This window comes from Engystomops pustulosus, chromosome 2 (assembly GCF_040894005.1).
Source record: "Engystomops pustulosus chromosome 2, aEngPut4.maternal, whole genome shotgun sequence".
NCBI classification, from domain to species: domain Eukaryota; kingdom Metazoa; phylum Chordata; class Amphibia; order Anura; family Leptodactylidae; genus Engystomops; species Engystomops pustulosus.
Genome location: NC_092412.1, coordinates 66,663,428 through 66,685,937, shown reverse-complemented (window position 1 = coordinate 66,685,937; position 22,510 = coordinate 66,663,428). Strand labels below are relative to the sequence as shown.

Here is a 22,510-nt window from a genome sequence, read left to right as displayed (position 1 = left end):
ATTTAAATTTTAAGGAGTCAAATTTATTTATGAGATAACCAAGATGAAATGGAAGAGCTTGAAAGTCAAAAGTTCAAATAATTTTTTGCTTAAACTGGACAGGCTTGTGCATGGCATAAATAGAAATAATAAGTTCTTCTTACTATGGTAGTCCTACTACTTGGATTTAAAGCATAACTGTGAGGTTCCTGACAAAAAATAGCTGTAGTGCAGCTTCTTCTTATCCTGAGATATAGCCTCATATATCTATCATTCCTTCTTTTAAAATCATATTCAGCTATTCCTAAGGTAGGCGGCACTTCCTGGTTGTGACATCAGCTAAGGGCAGTGAGGAGCACTGTGGGCATTCATATGAATCAGGACAGCATGTTTGTAATTGGACATCCTGAAGCATGTAATGAGTTAGATGCTTGTGACATCACTCAAGGTCTAATTTTCTTGCACTCCTCTACTATTGCCAACTCCCAACAAGCCTCCTCTCTTCTCCAGCCGTTCTGTATGGTTTCCAATGGTTACCAGAATGCATGACAAATGGAGAGTAGCCTGGAGGGGACATGATTAAACCTCTTCTAGCTGTGAAACACCCCCATATAGCTAATTAGAAAAAATTAGAGAACTAGTCCTGTCACCACTACCTGTTGGAGCAGCTCACAAGGATCCATCACAGCCTTTATCTAGTCAATTCATACATTAATCATTATAAAATCATCTGTTCTTTATTATGTAAATGAGACTGGTCACATGGTCAGAGGCAGTGATGTCCACCCTGTTACCCCTCCCCTCTCCTCCCCCTGCTCATGTCTGTGTGTAATGTATAGTAAAGCATTGCTAGTGTCTGTGCTTTACCTGCTGACAGACTCTGTCCTCCTAATAAACATTTGTGAGACACAGACATCAGCTACACATGTACCTGACATGTTCTGCTATAACATGGCTGCCTGGAGCTGTTGTATCTCTCCTATGCCCACACACAGGTTTCAGGGGCCCCCAGCCCCAGGAAGCACATGGAGGAGCCATTACACCATTATACCTCAAATCATTTTACAGAATGTCAGTAAAGCACTGGGGGGTGTGGCTGTGCCTCCCACTCATGAATAAGCTGGACAGCTTGAATATGCTAATGACTTATTGAACATTTCACAGGCCATTTGCATACAGCTTTAGGACCTCATTGCTTAAGTTTACAGGCATGTAGAGGGACAATGAAAGGGGCAATGCTTACTAAGGCAGTTTATGAAAATATATTTAGTTTAGGGGGGCTAAATTACCTGACGGGTTCACTTTAAGCAAAAGTTTTTATACTTACCTGTTGTACTTTAAGCATTATTTAGAATCTTCCTCTATCTTCTTCGGTTGGACAGTGTTGCTCTTAAGAACCTGAAAAAGTCCTGTAAACTTAAATAGAACTACGTTGCAGATGTACCCTTCCTATTTTGATTGAACTGCCTATGATGGACGCATTTTAGTTACTCTTACTCATCATATTTCATGGTAAGAAATATACACTTGGCTACCGCTAACTTCACAATTATATTGAGTTGTATTCTGTGTATAATTGTTGAGTTGAGTTGCTTTTTGTACATATTTGAAGAAATCTTTATTTTCCTTATCCGTAATTACTATGTAGCAATTTATAAAGTATTCAGATTACAATTCTCATTTAAGAACAAATTCATGTTTTACATAAAGGGACCACTGTATTTAGGGAAACCTGAGGTCTTTTCCTCCTCGCTAGAGATCACAGTAGGTTAACACTACCTGTTCTTAGGGATCACTTCTCAGAAGCCATCTTATTATAATACTAGCAGGATTACAATGAATACAATGAAATTCATCTATATTACCAACCTAAAGGCCAATAAGAACCACTAATTAAAACAGATGCTGGGCTTCCGCCTCCTGACCTTCTTCCAATAAAAGTAATTTCTAACTAAAATCTCTCATATTTACTTTGCAGCAAAGCTTGAAGCAGTTCTGAAGACAAAGGCTGGGATTAAAGGAATCCACCCAGCACTAGAGAGAGCTATGTAATATTACTTTTATATGTGTTGTTAGTGGCAGCAGGACTGTGAAAAATTGGATTTTAAGTATAGAATTGCAGCACTGGGGGAGTATTCTGTGAGTTCTCTGGATAACTCTGCTACATAGACCCTACACTTTAATGTAATATTTAACCAGAAGCCTTCTGTAGTTCTTACAGAGAGGAGGGGCTGTGCTGTATTCAGTAAAGAGATCAAACATAGGAGTGTACCAAAGGGTTCCAAGTCAGCTACAATTCTGTAATATGAATTTATTTTTTGACAGTCCTGCTACTACAAACAAACATACAAATGTGTTCAGTACTCTCCAGTGCGAATCCTAACACTTTCTGCAGCTTTTTATGGTTGAAATTATTAACACTTCTATTTGATAAGCAGCTATGGAATATGATGATGTTATATAAATAAAGATTATTATTCTATTCTACCATTTTTTAGTAATATCTTCTTACAATATTTAGCATTGTGCACAATTATGTATTAACTTCATACCTATGTAAAGTAAAAATACAACAAAACTTGTCGGTAAATATTGAAAACCTGAGACACAGAGTTAACCTTGCAGTGTATCACCCCTTTGTATCTATTAAATCTGTACTCACTGTAGTTTATTGTTCTTTAAATGGTTGCTGTGTTATTTTAAGGCAGGTGCCCTCTTTATTTCTCCTTTGTCTTCCTCTGTGCTCATGTAGTGCAATGATTTTCAGGATTTATTACTCCTCACCCTGTCACATCCTTCTGGTGTTGATATAAACACTAGAATGGAGAATGCCAACACCTTACCCATCTGTATCTCGCCTAGTAATAATTGTATGCACTGTTCATGCAGAGGGACAGATCCAACCATCGCCAAAATGGAAATCGAAACAATGCAGCAAAGAACTGTAAAAAAAGGTGGAATTTCTACTGTATGCAGACAGCCACATCACAGTGACCCAGAAGATTTCAGGATTGCGGGTACAGAAAGTATTTAGACCCCTTTAACTTTTTCACTGTTTGTTTCATTGCAGCCAATTGGTAAGATCAAAAAAAGTCCTTTTTCTCCTCATTAATGTACACTCTGCCTCTATCTTGACAGAAAAAAACCTGAAATGTAGATATTTTTGCTGATTTATTAAACAAAAAAACTGAAATATCACATGGTCATAAGTATTCAGCCCCTTTGCTCAGTACTGAGTAGAAGTTTTCTTTTCTATTTCATTTTTTGTGCTGAAAAACTCGGCTTATACACGAGTATATACGGTACGTGACTATCACAAGTCTGTGCATTAGCAAAAATGTCACAAATAGAAAAAGCAGGGAACACACAAGACTGGGAATTGAGGGATCAATATAAGGAAAGCGCTCAGCCAGTATTGAAGAAATAGGTCCTGAAATTCCTAAAAACGCTGATAGGTATCCCATGGAGTCCATGTAGTAATTGTCTTACCCGGGTCTGTAGAATCGTCAGCCACCATCCCCTCCATTCTATGGATGAAACTAAGTTCTTGAAGCCACTAAGTTCTTGAAGCCACTTGACTACCATACTGGGTTTGGGGCTCTTCCAGTGTCTTGGGATCACAGTACATGCTGCAGTTTGGAAGTGCCAGAGTAGACCCTTTTTGATGGAGGAGATGTAGCTGGACAGTATTGATAAGAGAGCTATGTGGGGAGATAAGGCAATCCTCTTACCGGTAACCTGATGGTAGACATCAAAAATTTACTTCAAAAAGGCTGGAAGTACCCACTTCCATACCACACCACCAACATACATCAGGCACCTATGGCAAGATTCTATGGAGTTGAGAAGGGCATCTTTACTATCTAGATTTTCTTTTTTAAATTCCTGGGTGTAACAGGGCAGTGGCATCTTATGGGAAAATAAGAAGGATTTTTCCAATTTTGCTTCTGTAAATTAAGCATTTTAGCAGGCCCCAACAAGGCTTGGCTCACCTGGTTGTAGCATCTTCAAGCAGTATGCCATACAGAATGGAGAGCACAAGGGCCGGGAAAGAAGACATCTGGAAGAGGGCTTTCAGGGCCATAAGGGAAGACCCGAAAGCAGTGCAGTCCAGGTCAACAGTTGTCTATGGTCTGGATGACATGCCCGCGGGACCTCCACAGGAGACAACAATCTGGTCTAGGCAAATGTCCTCCCAACAGAGAATTCTCTGCCTCCCTACCTCAGGTTTATGAAACAGTGGAGTCATAAGGCCTCTCAAACTGATCATGACTTTCTTGGCATCAAGGTTGTCCCAGGTGGAGAAAAAGTAGGGAGAAAACAAGGAGTGAATAAAATCCAGGGGAGGTAATGGATTGTGGGATGTGTGAGATCAAATTCAAAATCAAAAAAGATTTTCACTTACACGAATCTATGTAAATATTTCTTTTAACCATCTGTAGTGGTAAAAAGCTCAATATAAACCTTGATAAATTCTCCGGGTGGTGTAGTTTCCAAAATAGGATCATGTATAGGGAAGGGGGGGGGGGGTTCTAAAAGCTCAATGTCTCCTTCTGTTCTGCGCGATGCTGTGAGACCCTAAAGTAGTTTACATTGACATGTGGGGTTTTGCCCTACTCGTAAGAAACTGCACAACAAAATCTGAGATGTGTTTTCTCATTTTATCCTGTATGAATGTGTACATTTTAGGACAAAATAATCATTTTATTGTCAAAAATATAACATTTTAAATAGAACGTCCAACGTTTTAATTCTTGTGAGATGCTTAAAGTGTTAAGCTTAACAAAGGCTGTTTTGAACTAGCAACCAATTTGGGGCTGTTAGACTAACTGTATGATAAGTATCACATTTAGAGATATCAAATTTCCATTTTTTTTATAAGTAAGTGCAAAAAATGTCAACTAAAATATAGCATTATTGTGAAGTACAACATGTCAGAAAATAAACTCCGTAAGATTTCAAAGTTATAATTGCATATCATGAGACTATCGGGCTGTATCCTAAAGGTGAAAATGAGCTGAGCTGGGAAATCTGAAGGTCAAATCAACACCCTAATTTATGTTAATGAACATCAACCGTGGATTTTAAACTGCAGCTGGACCCTTAAAAGGGTTGGCCACTCTTTTACATAAATTACCCATGTGTCTTTACTGCCTTAATTATAATGAATATTCATCAAGTGGTTCAGTATTTCGGCTACTTACTGCAGTCTGCTATTTTTACATGTTTAAGCTTTGCCGAAAAGGAGTAGCTGTAGCAGAATATTTTGACTCATCCTGCTCCCTCCCCTCTTCAAGACAGTCAGTAAGGATAGACTGTCGGAGAGAGACATAGTGGGTGACACCTTGAGGACAGGCTAAGTTATGTGTGTGTGCAGAGGGCAGCAACTGAGAACCTGGAAATGCTGCAGCTTGCAAAGGAGACACAGGTAGATATATATTCAGAGATATGTCTAATGGAACAGATTTATTGAAAAGTGTCCAACCCCATTTAAGTGCTTAAACCTTAACTTAAACGTCTAATTCTGAAATTTGTATCTATACCTGAACCTTTACCTGCTTGAAACAAAATCTAAGCCCTTATTCTAAATACCTGTTCTAGAACCTGATCACTTCTCCTGTATTGTAAACAGCTCTGCTGAGTCTCTGATGCTTGAACTTTTAGTTGCCTGGTTGCTCTGCTGGCAGCCTGCTATGTGTTTTGTGCCAGGTCCTGCAGTGCATGGCTGGATGTTTTTCTGCTATTTTTACAGACCAGCCCTCCTGTGTTTCTGCTACTAACCAGAACTATATGGTCTGTCACTGTAGAATACTCTGGCACCTATCCAGCTGAAAATTACTGTGCATTTAGGGTAAACCCACATGGGAAGAAAGCCATGTGACCCAAAAAATGGCTATGTTGTGAATAATAATCCTGCCAAGCGTCATACAGTTTTTTGCTTTTGTAATTAAACCTACTGTGAAACTTTTTGTGATTTTGGACCCCAAACATTTAGTGCAGCAGGGCCCATCCCAGCGGAGTTGTTAAAACAAAGATTTAAGTTCTGGCCTATGGAATGTGCTGAATTTTTAAGAGGGTGGTGCCAGCTTGCCTGATGATTATAAATGGGCACAAAGTGCTGCTTAAAGGGGTATTTCCATGAAGACAAGTTTCTTAAATATACTCGGGACAACAAAATAATACATTCTCTAATTCACTGTTATTAACAAAAATACAGCATTTCAGAGATATAAGTCCAACCTGTCTCTATCAGTCTTGGTGTACACAATTTCAGTTGCCCCTGGCTTCCAACCCTGGATCTTCTAACTTTAGGATTGGCAGCCATCTTGCTTTTCTGTCTGATGCTGCACTGATCTGCTCTCTGCCAGGATGAGCTCAAAGACACTGCTTCCTGCTGCATTGCATCGAGAGGAGAGCTACAAGCTACAGGCAGATATCTGAGGAGGGGGAGGAAGGCACAGCAGATCTAACAGTGTGTTGTGGAATAGTAGAGATGCAGGAGAGCTGTAGAATGTCATTGTGCGTAATATCCATCTCATGGATCTCATCTTCTCATCTCTGAACTGTCTCATCTCTCTTTCTATGTGTCAGATACTAGTATAATGTTTAGAAGGTAAATAGAGTGTAAATAAACGGTGTACCCTGATAATCTAACCACACTGTCAGCTCACAGAACTAGATGGATCATAATATGCCTGCTTAGAGAGTTCCCGCCCACACTCTGGAATCATACACTAATGATCACTGAACTAAAACAGCAATAAAACTGAGTAAAATTGTAAAGTAAAGGGTTAAAAATTATCTTTATTGTGTAAACATCACTAGTGGATTTAAATTTGAGAAGTTTCTTTTGTGGGCAACCCCCTTTAATAAATCAGTTGCCCTTATTCACGTTTTACAAATATAAATCTACAGAATTAAAATAAATAAAATTAAAAATGTTCCCAAAAAGTAGTATAAGAAACCAGACAATGTGGTGTTATATCCCTCCCCCCCAATGTTGTTCTTTGTGTGGATGATCTGTCACATCCTCTGGCTTGGAAAGAAATTTTGTTTTTTGAAAGTCAGCAAAAGACAGATCCTTAGAAGCAGAGGGGTTATTTTCAGGCAGTTGCACTTAGCTTTGGCTAAAATGGATTGTGTCTTAGCAGTTTCCTAGCCCTCATTTCACCTTATTCATGTACAGGCAGTCCCCGGTTTACATACAAGATCGGTTCTGTAGGTTTGTTCTTAAGTTGAGTTCGTATGTAAGTTGGAACCGTATACATTATTATTGTAACCCCAGTCAAAAATTTTTTTGGTCTCTGAGACAATTGGATTTTAAAAATGTTGGATTGTCATAAGAATCAGGAATAACAATAAATCTTAATTACAGACACCTGTGATAACTGCTATATATGTTTATTGTAGCCTAAGACTAAAGTACAGTAAGAATATAAAGAAGTTCAGCGGCACTCACCATTCAGTGCGAAGAGTACTTTATTGAGGTGTGTACAGGTACAGAGCGGGGCCAGGCGGCGACGGGCCGTTTCGCGCTAGTCTAGCGCATTCTCAAGCTCATTGGCTTGAGAATGCGCTAGACTAGCGCGAAACGGCCCGTCGCCGCCTGGCCCCGCTCTGTACCTGTACACACCTCAATAAAGTACTCTTCGCACTGAATGGTGAGTGCCGCTGAACTTCTTTATATTTCTACTTGGATTATCTTCGCTCCTGCTGAGCACCACCGTATTCATAGTTGTGCAAGAAGGCGTGACCACCCTGCCTATAGTTGGCCGTGCTGCTGTCGAGACCCAGGCTTTATTGGGGTCGTGTGGTGCCGGACTACTGTCTTCTTTGCTGTCTAAAGTACAGTAAATTACCAAAATCCAGAGGTCCGTTTGTAACTAGGGGTCGTCTGTAAGTCAGGTGTTCTTAAGTAGGGGACCGCCTGTATTTAATTAGTTCCAAATATGGCAGGCAGTCTCTGGATTAACAACTCATCCCAAGAATCTAGTTTGCATAACATTAGATATTTTTTATTTCAAAAACAGGCATCTGGGCCCCGATAGAACTTGTCCCAAGCACCACAACCTCCTATGGCAGTTCCATAGTAACACTTCTCATACAGTTATGACCACCCCCTCATAGACGATGATGGTGAAATGGTCTTACCTCTAGGCAAAGATGCTGTTTCCTCATCATTACTTGCCTAGGTGTAAAAAAATCATCAGAAAGATCTATGTACTGTCCACCACTCTACATATTTGTAAATGGGTTTATTTTGGGGGTATGTACATATGTACTTTACCATTATATATACTTAATGGTAAGCTGAATACATGAGCAAATGCAGGTGGATCAAGAGTAGGCATGAAAAGTAAAACCAGCTAAAGTGACCCGGTATAAAAGAGCTGTGTCCGTGTCCCTGCATACTGATCAGCACTAAGCTCATATGTAGCAACGCTCTTCATTTGCTCTAGTTACGTGTCTGTATTTTATGTACAGAAATACTATTGCCCTATTTCAGATTGATCTCTCTAGTTATGACATGTAACCAGTAACATATACTCTCTGGAAAATACATTTACATCAAATATAGGAAACTGGAGCAATACCCATGTTCTCAGAGCAGAGACAGACCAGTTATATGGAGCAGTCTTATTAGTGATAGTAACTCTTCAAAAGTAGAAATAGTGATCTATAAAGATTTCCTAATCTTTTGCCATATACTTTAGTTATGCTCATTTATAGCAAGGAAAGTCATTTCCTCTTGAAATAAGATTGATTTCTATAATCAGACTTACCTATTCTCAGAGATAGACAGAGATTGGAGCAGATGTACTAATATTGTCTAAAACTGACAAAATTTGTTATAGTGGCTGCTAATAGACAATAGATGTGGTGCAAATTTATACTACTATTACATTGCTTGGCAAAGTAGAGAGGAGAAAAAGAGACTGACACTCACTGATCTTTCAATATGAAAACAGGACCTTGGTGCTGGGGGGGGGGGGGGGGGGGAGGATGTGCAGCTAGCCCACAAGAAGAGGCTTAAGCCGTTTCGCACTAGCTGCTCTTCTTCCGGGCTCTCTACTATTACATTGCTTACTGTACTTTGTCCCAATATTTTTGCCATAATATTGGTGAACTTTGGTGTTTCATAAGTCACCTTAGTTTCTGGCAAGGCTCATGTCTATAGCATTATGTCCCATAACTTAATGGACAAGTTTGAAAAAGTGTCAAAAAAACATAAAACGTTGTGCACCATATGTACAACGTTGTACATATAGTCGTAGAAATGTGTTGAATAACAAATTATTACTTCCTTCTCCATGATCCCATTATGCTGCGGTCTGTAGATCGCCGTCTCCTGGCACTTCCTGGCGCAGCAGGAAGTGCTCTCAGATGTTCATTTAGCCTATCATTTGCAAGAGCATTGACTCTTCCTGAATGTGTTGGGAGGACACTGGAAATCTGAAATACAGAAACCTTAGCAATCTGTTTGCATGTTGAACAAGCTGCCAAAAAAGCAAAAGCAAAAAAGGGCAGTGATAATGAAAGACTCACCTTGGTTGATTTTTTATGTGATATGTGTGATTTTAAGGATATATAGTTTAATAAAAGCCTGTTTTTAGAAGCCAAAGCTACATTACTTAACTACTGAAGTGTTCTATATGACTTATTCAGGAAGTATGGTAGAATTGAAGCCTGAAAGTAAAGGAAGATAAGTAGAATACATTGGAATAAAGCCCTGCTTGAAAATGTTTACAATCCTGAATGGCCATGAGACATGTCAACACTTCCCGGTACTCATGATATATTGTGTATGGTATCCATATAATGTGGATCATCCTTACATTGTGAAGCTGCTATAGGAAAATGCTTGTCACTATACAGTATAGACTGTTTCCCAGGAACTGCACAATTTAAATTATGAATTGTATTTACAATTTAGTTATTATCTATTTTGTAGATTAAATGTGGAATGTAAATGTAATGGGGTGTAAAAGGTAAAAATAAATTATAAAAAAGGCTCCCTGAAGGTAATTTGAAATAAAGTTTTATAAAGTACTGAAATTATTCAGAATTCTGACAAGAGCATTTTTTAAAATCAGCATAGAAATGGCTATTGGAACCAGTCACCAGACTTTCCTGGTGACAGGATTGCTTTAAGGGAAATAGGCATAGTAAAGTAAGTGAAAGAGTATAGTAGCAAAAAACTTGAAACAATATACCGGTAGTTCAGTCTGCACAGGTATATAAGGGCTCAGCAGGTAAAAAAACTCACTGTTACCTTAAAAACCATTTCCTAATTTTTATTAGAGTATATGTAATGGATTACTGGAGCTGAGGAATTTTAAAGGGGTTATCCGGGTTTAAAAAATTTTTTATGGCCGGGCTGGGGAGGGCTAGTTAAACATAATAAATATGTACTTACCTCCTCCGGTGCCGCCGATGTCCCGCGCCGCAGTCCCTTCGATCCGTGCCCCTGTTTGTTTACAGGGGCACGGAAGCCGCGCACAGGGAGCTTCCGGTCCGCGATGTGGACGGCTCCTCCCATCCGTCCCTATCTCTCAGCGTTGTAAGCGCTGGGAGATGGTGCACATGGGAGCTTCCGGCCGGCCGGAAGCTCCCTGTGCGCCCATGTACTGAAAACGGCGCACGGAGAAGACGGGCCGCGGCGCGGGACATCGGCAGCACCGGAGGAGGTAAGTACATGTTTATTGTGTTTAAATAGCCCTCCCCAGCCCGGCCATAAGAATTTTTTTAAACCCGGATAACCCCTTTAAGGATCCCAATTACTGGTGAATTGTATGGAGGAACCTTTTTGTGGTACGCCTCTCATAACTAAAATAATTTAAAGTAGAGGTGGTATGGTTGTGTATATTTAAGCCATAGTCAAGTCACACATTTTGTCTCAACATTACAATTTATAACATGGCCCCTTCTCTTAGATAAGTCCCTTTACACAATTTATGCTCATATTACTTTAAGAAAAACAAACCTATTTATAGGACAGGAGGAGATTATAACTGTGTTTTCTGCATACTTAAAGGAAATCTACCATCAAAATCCATCATGATAACACACTTACTCATAGATCCAGACACTGTGACTATTGTAACCTTCTTATATTTGTTATCCATGGCCTCCTTCTTTCTAAAATCAACTATTAAAATTATGCTATCGATCCTGAAGAGCTCCTGGGCGGAGTTACCAGAGCCCCTACAAGATTTACAGGTTGTTACAGTATACAAGGAGGACTTCCCCCTCCCACTGTGTTCTGAAACTTTCCCTGCTATGGTGAGCTTACATCAGGCAGAGGGAGGGGGAAGTGCTGAGGGAACAGGGAGAGTGTGAGACAATCTAACAGTTTGTATACTGCAGAAAAGAGGCACTCTGTTAACACCCCCAAGGATTATTAGCGTAATTTAAACAATTGATTTTAAAAGGAAGGAGGTCATAGATGACAAATACAAGTCAGTGGTAATGGACAGTGGATCTATGAGTAAGTGTTCCTGGATTATCATGCTTGATATTCTATAGTACAGTGGTACTCCTTCTTTCCACTGTATTGGTGTCCTCAGGACTCCAATACGTTTGAAACCTGTGAGTTACTTTAAATTGGCATTTGGCACTTTGTGAAAAATATGTGACTTTTGCTTGTAGCTTCGGCACACAGTCCCCAAAAGGTTCACCATCACTGCTATAGTAGATTGTATTATATTACCGTATATACTTGTGTATAAGTCAAGTTCTAAAACCTCACCTCGGCTTATACACGAGTCAATAAAAAAAATTATATACTTACCCTCCAGTGGCCCTGATTTTCGTCTCGGCTCCCTGATGTCCGCACGGCTCCGCTTCTTTCTTCCTCGTGGCCACCGGGGGAGCCGCGCAGACATCGGGGAGCCGTGCCGAACATCGGGGCCGCCGGAGGGTGAGTATGTAAGTTTATTTTTTTATTATAAGGGCTGGCTGTATACTATTGGGGGCAGGCTGGGCTGGCTGTATACTATTGGGGGCAGGATAGGCTGGCTGTATACTATTGGGGGCAGGCTGGGTTGGCTGTATACTATTGGGGGCAGGCTGGGCTGGCTGTATACTACATGGGGCAGGCTGGGCTGGCTGTATACTACAGGGGAAAGGCTGGGCTGGCTGTATACTACAGGGGGCAGGCTGGGCTGGCTGTATACTACTGGGGGCAGGCTGGGCTGGCTGTATACTACAGGGGGCAGGCTGGGCTGGCTCTATACCACAGGAGGCAGACTGGGCTGCCTGTGTACCACAGGGGGAAGGCTTGGCTGGCTGTATACTATGGGGGGCAGGCTGGGCTGGCTGTATACTACTCGGGGCAGACTGGGCTGGCTGTATACTAGACGGGGTTGGCTGGCTGTATACTACATGAGGCAGGCTGGGCTGGCAGTATACTACATGGGGCAGACTGGCTGTATACTACATGGGGCAGGCTGGCTGTATACTACTGGGGGCTGTCTGTCTATATACTACTGGGGGCTGGCTATATACTACTGGGGGCTGGCTGGCTATATACTGGGAGGCTGTGACAAATGCATTTCCCACCCTCGGCTTATACTCCAGTCAATAGGTTTTCCCAGTTTTTGGTTGTAAAATTAGGGGTCTCAGCTTATACTCGGGTCAGCTTATACTTGAGTATTTACGATATATACTGTATATACATACCACAAGTATGACTACTGCCAGGAAGAGGGGGAGCCAGTCTCCATATATTGGCTGTTACTGCTGCAAATGCATATTGTTTCTCACAGCATCCAATATTAAACTGTCTGGTCACTAGCAGGAGCACTAATAAGGGAAGAAGTACTGTAGTGTATATATAACTCATAATGTGTAGGCCTGGTCTTCGCATCTCCATGTTGGTGCCAGCATTGGCATCTAGAAGACCACGTTTCTACTGTTGGATACTACTATACCCTGTTTTGTTTTATCAGGTCGTATTCTACTTATCATGTCTGGGTAATACGAGGCTGGTGGTGTTTCTGGACATTCCAGAGTACAAATGTAGCAACATTCTGGGTGCCCTAACACAATTTTTCTGTCCTATGGATGTTTCATAGTTTCATAGTTTCATAGTTTATACGGTTGAAAAAAGACACTTGTCCATCAAGTTCAACCAAGGAAGGGTAGGGATTGGATGAGGAAGGGATTTAGGGAAAACAATTCTATATAGCATAACAATCAATGTTATTTAGCTGTAAAAAGGCATCTAGACCCTTCTTGAAGCTATCCGCTGTCCCTGCTGTCACCAGCGCCTGAGGCAGGCTATTCCACAGATTGACCGTTCTCATAGTAAAAAAGCCCTGTCGCCTCCGGTGATTAAACCTTGGTTTCTCCAAACGGAGGCAGTGCCCCCTCGTCTTTTGATTTGATTTAATCTGGAACAACTTACCACCATATTTTTTGTATGGACCATTCATATATTTATATAAATTAATCATGTCCCCTCGTAGTCGTCTCTTTTCCAGACTAAATAAATTTAGTTGTTTTAATCTTTCCTCATAACTAAGACCCTCCATACCCCTTATCAGTTTTGTGGCTCTACGTTGAACCCTCTCCAGCTCCAGGGCATCCTTTTTATGGACCGGTGCCCAGAACTGCACAGCATATTCCAGGTGTGGCCGAACCAGTGCCTTGTATAGTGGTAATATTACATCCCTATCACGAGAGTCCATTCCACTTTTGATACATGACATGATCCTACTAGCTTTAGAGGCAGCTGATTGACATTGCATGCTGTTATTCAATTTATGATCTACTAGTACCCCCAGGTCCTTCTCAACAAGGGACTCTCCCAGATTTACTCCCCCAAGGACATATTTTGCCTTTGGATTATTGGCCCCCAGGTGCATAACATTACATTTATCCACATTAAACCTCATTTGCCAAGTGGATGACCAAACATTCAGTTTGTCCAAGTCACCCTGCAGCCTATGAACATCCTCCATAGACTGTATTACACTACACAGTTTGGTGTCATCTGCAAAAATAGACACAGTGCTATTAATTCCTACCTCTATATCATTAATAAATATATTAAATAGTAGTGGGCCAAGCACAGAACCCTGAGGTACACCACTCATAACTGGTGACCATTCCGAGTAGGAATCATTGACCACAACTCTCTGGATACGATCCTTCAGCCAGTTTTCAATCCAATTGCAAATGAGTTCTGCCAAACCAATAGCCCTAATTTTACCCATCAGGCGTCTATGAGGGACAGTGTCAAATGCCTTTGCAAAGTCCAAGAACACAATATCCACAGCTGCTCCTCCATCCAGGCACCTGCTCACCTCTTCATAGAAGCAGATAAGGTTAGTTTGACAACTTCTATTCTTAGTAAACCCATGCTGGTTATCACTTATTATTCTATTTGATGTCACATACTCCAGTATATAGTCTTTTACTAACCCTTCTAGTATTTTCCCCACAATGGAAGTTAAGCTTACAGGCCTGTAATTGCCTGGCGAAGTTCTAGAGCCCTTTTTATATATTGGCACCACATTTGCCTTGCGCCAGTCACTTGGCACCACACCAGACATTACGGAATCCCTGAAGATTTTAGACAGTGGTACAGCAGTAACAGAACTGAGTTCTTTAAGAACTCTGGGGTGTAACCCATCTGGTCCAGGAGCTTTGTACACATTGATTTTATTGAGCTTAGATTGGATAATGCCTACATTCAGCCAGTCTACTATATTACAGGGTGAGTGACCCGCACTGGCACCACCCAAGTCAGAAGTTCTCTCTTCTATTGTATAAACGGAGCTAAAAAACCTATTAAGTATCTCCGCCTTCTCTTGGTCTCCAGTCACCGATGCCCCATTTTCAGAATAAAGGGGTCCAACCTGTTGTGACCCATTTTTTATTGCACTGATATACTTAAAAAATTTCTTGGGATTTGTTTTGCTATCTTTAGCCACCTGTCTTTCATTTTGTATTTTGGCTGATTTGATTTCCTTTTTACAGATTTTGGTAAGTTTTTTGTAAGTATTGAAAGCCTCAGGTGACCCGTCAGATTTATATTTTTTAAATGCCCTCTTTTTCTCATTAATTGCCCTTTTAACTGTAGCTGTAAGCCACGCAGGGTGTAATCTAGCCCGTCTATACTTGTTGCCTATTGGAATAAATTTAGAAGTATAAAAACCCAGGATAGATTTGAATTTCTCCCATTTAACATTAGTATCACCATGTGACAGTATCTGATCCCAGTCTATGTCCTGTATTGCAGCCCTGAATTTTTGGAAATTAGCCCTCTTAAAATTCAAAGTTTTCGATTTTCCCACCTGTTTCTGATTTTTAAAGTTTAAGAGGAAAATAATTATATTATGATCGCTGTTCCCAAGGGGTTCCCTGATACTGACATTTTGGACAATCTCCGCATTGTTAGAAATCACAAGGTCCAACAATGCGTCACCTCTTGTGGGATCTTCTACAAGCTGCACCATAAAATTATCCTGAAGAATGTTCATTAAATGTCTCCCCTTTACAGATGTCATTACATGATCTGCATTAGGCTACATGCACGGCAGCGCTGCTCACCCCCGTCCCTCTCCATAGGAACATATGGCGCACGCCCCGTAATACGGGAAAAGGTAGGACATGTCCTATCTTTTCCCGGGGTACGGTTCGATACGGTCCCGCACATGTGCGGCACCGTTCCGCTCCAATAGGGCGCCCTGCGCCTATTGCCTTCTGTGGGGGACGTATATTGGCCGTATATACGTTGGCCGTGTATACGTTCCCCATGCGGTAGTGTGAATGCAGCCTTAGATAAAGTGGATTGTACTAAGTAGCACATATAACCTATAGACCAGTGGTGGCGAACCTATGGCCCGGCACACCAGACAGGAATCTTCCTGCAGTTCCAAGCAACTTAAAAGATGCTGCTTTCAGTCATATTTTCATACTTACTTCGCTACTTGGGACTGTAGGAAGAGGGAGAATGAATAGACAGGGCCGAATTATCTTTGGAGGACCTCCTGCTGGCCCCTACAGGTCTACAGACACTGGAAAGACACTGGGACACTGGAAAGCTAAAATGATGCAAATTTTCCATCTTTCTACTGTGTTGCTGTCCTCAGGAGGCCAATATGATTGTTGAAGAACAGGGAGCAGTGAGTTACTGCATTAATTTTTGTTTGGCACCTCGCGATAAATAAGGGGGGTTTTGGGCGTCTTTTTGGGAACTCGGCCGCTAAAAGGTTCGCCATCACTGCTATAGACTGTTATACTGACCAAGACAAATCTAACCACTATATAAGTGTCCACGGTGCATATCACAGTTTTCTAATAATCTGCCATGTTTAGGTTCAATGATACATTTTGGCTCTACGCCAGTAAGCTGCAGAGTTAGCCGCTCTGATACCGGGTGATCACCATGTCAGTGTGCCTAGCGTGTCATGTCCCTTGTCTGAGGAACATATTTTTTTCAATGCTAATTCCAAGCTCCCTCATAGTAACATTTCTTTTTCATTTTCAAAAATGTCACCGATCTTATGATTCTAATGACATTAGAAGAAGAAGAATACAAATCACATAGGACAGTATACGGTCTCCTCTACATGGCAGCAAAGACTGAAAAGCCGCAAGTCCATCAAGATCAACCTTCTGTTTATGTTAATATCCTCATTCAGCTAAGCTGCCATCATGACTGATGCTGATTGTCCCATAAACAAAGCTATTAATATTGGTGATCCAAATGATGGGACATGAAAGATCATGTACTAATAATCACTGACAATTATGTCCAGTCTTAATGTGCAGTCAGAGTCGTGTTGTTCACCACAAGATACAGTGGGGGACATTAATTACCGCCGTTTCAAACGGAAAACTGGCAGAATTTTTTTTTCCTCTTGCTGCGCCTATTGCGCCTTATTTATAAAGTGACGGCGCCACAATTTTTGTGGTTTTCTGACACTTTTGACTTGTTCTTTTTTTGCACCGCTTGTGAATCCGTCAATTTTCTGGTGCTTCTATTTTTCCCACTTGTTTTGTGACGCAGTTTTTGGCTCACAGTCTAGGGAGTTCTATTTCACCTTCTTGAATGTGGAATCAGTTCTTAACCTTTTGGTTTGTGCGCCATATCATTAATCCCTTACATTTCACTGAAAAATATAGCATGTTTCCAAATTGATAAAAGACCTTAATGACTATGGTTATAAATACGACATGTAGACTCTTTCAATTATATCTTATAAATTATATAACCATAAGAGTGACTGCAGCTGATCAGATAACAATTGTTTTGATACACAGATGCTAAAATTATCAATACTGAGTATATCAATGTCTTAATTCTTTATGCATTTTTGTGTTCATCCTAATGAGCTTCTCAAGCTAGCAATATTCCAATTTCTTAGTGTACAAGAGGTGTATGAAGACCCTTTGGTCTTTACCAAGCCATTTCTGTATGTCCATTTGTGGTTCAATGCAATATCTATCTTTCTGCATTTGCATCTTATTACATCTTTCAGTTTTAAAACAATCCCCTTGATAATGAATGTACTCTGTATCTACACAAACTATGGTTACTGTGCAGTCTCCTGTTCTCCTTCTATACTATAGCTCAGCCACTGACAGGTGATCCTAGCCTTATTTAGGTGCATCATTTGTGTATCTATTGAATTTTCATCTCTTAAAAGATGAGTATTTTTACAATTAAAGAGAACATGTACCCATGCAGAAGGGCTGGGTTTTCTTTATCTCACCACTACCTGTTACAGAAACAAAGCCTTATGATATAGGGCCAATTGTGTATTGTGCTAATTCTGTCTTTGGAGAGAACTGGAATAGAAATAAGAATATGAAATCTCAATACAAAAGTGTTTTCATTACTTCTTAAATATTAAATATTACATTGTACTGTTCCATGAAGCTCTGCAGGTTATTGCATATTTGGACAGTCGGTTCTTGTCTTCATTACAACCATTTTATCAGTTCATGAACAATCCCAGTCTCTATATGAACCAGTGGTGTGTATTTATATACAGATACATAGTTTATTTCAGTTCCTCAACAAATTCAGGAGCAAAATGTCATATTATAGCAGAATGACATTGTCACAAATTCTTTATACTAGATAAGATTATAAATCCATATTGTTTTCAGGGTAATTAATCTGACTGGCAATGTCTATTAGTTATATAGTATTATCCTCTTAAATTATAGTTCTAATAAGGAATCAGATTTCATATTTTGGCTTTTTCCTGTGGACTTACACAAATTCCTGTACAGCAGCACACCCTTGACTGGTACAGCATGGATTGTCTCAATTAGTGGAGCTGCTTTGTTGAAGGCATTCTGACTGGAGATGAAAATGCAGACAGGAAAATCAAGTGGATTGTCCTTCTTTTGTCATGGGTAACCCCTATGCTCCTTGATAAATGATCCCCACGCTTCAGCTTCCCAGTCCTCCACCTGCTGAGCTGACCTCTCAGGCTGCAGTACCATTAACCCTCTCACCGCTGGCTCATTTTCAGCCAGGATCTTTCATCATGTCTAGGTTTTAGCTTATCAATTTGAGTTCACCTGCTGTGATACTGAGTAGTGGAGAAACTGCCCTTTGAAGTGGGCATTTAAATGTTACACAACCTGTTCTATTACTAAGTCAAGTAGGATTTATCTATACATCTAGCTATGTTTCTATATATTACCTATAAATCCACATAATATATACTATATATATATATATATATATATATATATATATATATATATATATATATATATATATAAACAAATACCTATTGAACTTACATTTGCAACTATGTATATAACTATTAAATGTAAAGAAGAATGCCACACCTGTAGGTGGCATTAGGTAGCAAAACAAAACCTGAAAAACAAAACCTCTTTAAAAAAGTTAGTCACCATAGAAGAGTGATGGATCCTCTGGTTCTGAAGACTATATGAGGGAGGAATAATAATATAGATGAGTGTCTGAGCTCCCTATAAAATATTCACCAGCTCCAACCACAAGACAAACATCACTCTGTAATCCTTGTTGATGCTCCAGCACTACACAACATGTCATTCATTGTCCACACATCCAACCTTGTTGTCACTTCGATAAAGGCTCCTCTCCTGTCTGGGGATGTTAATAGAGACATGAAGGTGATGCTGGCACAATGCAAGGGCAGAGGGCACTTTTACCAGGGGCTAGACCGAAAAGCCTGTGAAGTGAGCAGCAGCACAGACAACGTCAATGTAGACACGAAGCTAAAACAAATACCAGGAATAAAGTATGCAACTTAATGAGCACCAGGGGACAGGCAGCAGCTGGTGCCCCCTCCCTAATGCCACACAGCTCATCCCTGGCATCACACATGTCACGAGGAGGAGACTTTCATAATAAATAGGGGCAGGAATATCAATATTCTGGCATCTAATTGCTATGCAAATGATAGAAAAAATAAACATTCACCTAGATAAAAGTGAGGCAGACAAAGAAGAATAACATTACATTATATCTCATACATACTCTATAGTCCCTGAAGGTATAGGTATTATATATATATATATATATATAAATATATATATAAAGTGTATATATGTATATATATATATATATATATATATATATATATATATATATATACATATATGTAGAAAACTTTTAAACACTATTATGAGAATGTCGCATGTCACACTTTATGTCCTTTGTTGCAAGTTAAAGCAAACAGAAGTTAACTGAAATTAGACATAAATTGATGGTCTTGGTTACTTGGGGACCTCACCATAGATCAGGTTATATCATTTATTCGTTAGATTGTTAACAGAAGGACATCTCAATATTACTTTTAGGTCACTGCATCCCATCTACTAATTTGAGTGTATAGTAATGTACTAATGAGTGGGAAGCAGGGAGTAACATTTCCCCCATGACATATTGTTATCCTATTAGTTACAATGTAGTCAGTTATGTCCTAATGAAACGAATTTAAACGACTTACTGCTTACAACAGGGTCCCAGGGGGCAATAATAACAAATCCCCCAGGACCTGTGTGCAGGGGGTGGATATCCTCTTTATAGTGTGGGTTTCACTATTTACAAGCAATTTATGTAAATACTTCATTCACAAATGTCTTTGTTGTGATTTAATTGGGAATACAGAAATCTGCTGTGGAGACAATGGACGGAATACAGAAATAGCAGAAATATAGGATTCACCTCTATATGTGTGATATAAACCTCAAGACAGAACTCATAGTCTGCGTATAGAAATGGGTGTGAATATACAAAGTTATATGATTTATGTTGTAAAAAGCAATATACCATATTTACAGGATAGATTTGTTTATTCTGCATGAAACCGACAATGTTTCAGTTTTTTTGAGAAATAAGGAAGGCATAAAGATAGATAGTTAGATAGATAGATAGATAGATAGATAGATAGATAGATAGATAGATAGATAGAAATAATAGATGTCAGAAATTTTAGGTAAATTTACAGATATATATTAGATAGTTGGACATAAAGACAGATAATTAGATATTATATATAAATATAACCTAGGTATGTAATTATTTGTTATATATATATTAGATAGTTGGGTACACATATAAAGACTTGCAATCTTCTTATAATCCACCTGTTGACAATACATTCTACCGTGATTATATACAACTCATTTCTGAATATGGACCTTCACAGACAATGAAACACCGAATATATAAGCTACGAATTTCCCTCTGATACTTTGTAGTGCTTGTTAGAAATGATCATGACTATACCATGTAAGTTATATATCTACAGGCATTATGTGATCGGGTACCTCCTGTATAGAACATTATCTTGTATATATATATACACCTATATATTTCACCTCTTACCTGTGAGTTTTTCATCAGGTCTGCCCACATGCTGGTGCCATCCCCCCCTCTCATCAGCACGTGGTAGGCAAAAAAGTAGATGCCAGGCAGGGGGCAGGTGAACTTGCCGGTGGAGGGCTCATAGTAGTTCCCTACATTGGTGACAACGTCGTCAAACCTCAGAACTTCGTAGCCTTCATGTGGCTTCCTCAGGCCGGCATAGAAGGCGATCTTTGGGCTGTAATAGGACGAGACATATCCCCCTGGGCCGGGTCCTGGAGGACCAGGTGGTCCCGGTCGCCCTGGGTCCCCTGGAGGTCCTTTAGGACCAGGTGGTCCAATAGGTCCGGGTAATCCTCGGAGTCCGGATTTGCCCTTCTTCCCTTGCTCCATCTTGCTGCCCTGCAGGTGGGGTGGAGGGGAGATGAGCCCATATTCCTGGCTGGACTCGGCAGAGGACGCCCCATGTGTCTGAGGGGTGTACGGGTCACATACCATCCTGCAGCTGCCCAGCATCTCATAGTGGCTGCTGGTCTTGGAGCTGCTGACCAGTAATGGGATGGCTATGAGAAGAATCAGGACCATGGCCACCCCTATGGCCGCACCAATCACCCTCTTCCGGCGGCTCAGCCTGGACGCTGCCAGGGCTAGGAAGTCTTCTTCACTTTTTGAAGTAATGGTGAAAACTTCTTAAGGACAAACCCAGAAAAGAAATCCCAAGCTCCAGTGCCAGCTGCGCTATGGCGCTCCCGGTGGGTATGAGAGTCACACCTGTTGCCCACCTTACAGGTGCCCCTGACTGGCTCCTGTGCCAATAATCATAGACTTCGGTGGGCTCCTAGGCTGATAAACTTTTCCCTGTCCTGGAGAGTCTTCCTTTTCTGTAGCCTAGATGGCAGATGTATTTCTCCAGGGCATGTATCTTCGTGCCAGTTCATATGGGCATGATGTGTGCATCACCTCCTGGCTCCTGTGAAACTCTGCTTAGATGCAAGTGATAAGGAAGGTCTGTGAAGGCAAAGATGTGTGAACTGTCTTTAAGAAAATAAGAGCGACCTCTGGTGCCATGAGAAGGAGGAGGAGAAGCTGAGAGCTGAGCTGCCTGCAGGCTCAGTGTCTGATCCCATCCCATCCTCTGCAAACCAGCTCTCTCCTCATTTACATGAGAAAAAATCAGATTGGCATAGACAGGGTACCTTTCAGGGCATGGAGGAGGTGGGGCTGGATCGTCTACATGATGTACAAGGGATTCCACTATATAGCAACATCCTGCAGATATCATCAGAGGCTTCAGATTGCCCAATCCCAGACTGTATTTAATCCCTGGTGGGGTTCTATATTTCAACACCTGGTTATTGGGAAACAGAAGTCTGCAAGCAGCAAATCTGCAGCATTGTTTAAGAATGTGTTTTATATGCTGAGCTGGTATCATCCCAGAGCAATTAAGTACTTTCCCTGTGTCTCCCTGTCTCTCTTTCCCTGTAGAGATTGATTAAGAGCTGACAAATCCAGCAGGAATCACCTAGGGGTGCAGCAAAAGATCATAAACCCCATCTCATTGCAGCCCAATCAGCAATTAATCAATTAAAAAGCCTTCTCAGGACAGATGTGACTTCCAGGGCTGCATACAAAAGGTCAGAGGCCCTTCTTTCATTGCCCAATAGATACAGATTTTTATAGATGAATACATATAGATACACA

General features: G+C 40.6%; 1 protein-coding gene across 1 annotated transcript in view; it reads right to left on the bottom strand.

Annotated features, from left to right (window-relative positions):
- Nucleotides 1–22,017, bottom strand: part of C1QL4 (complement C1q like 4) — a 45,239-nt gene extending 23,222 nt beyond the window's left edge. Inside the window, exon 1 of the mRNA XM_072135114.1 lies at nt 20,831–22,017. Coding sequence (XP_071991215.1) covers nt 20,831–21,394 — 564 coding nt within the window. The 5' untranslated portion in view covers nt 21,395–22,017. The remainder of the gene's footprint in view (nt 1–20,830) is intronic.
- Between the last annotated feature and the right edge of the window lie 493 nt (nt 22,018–22,510).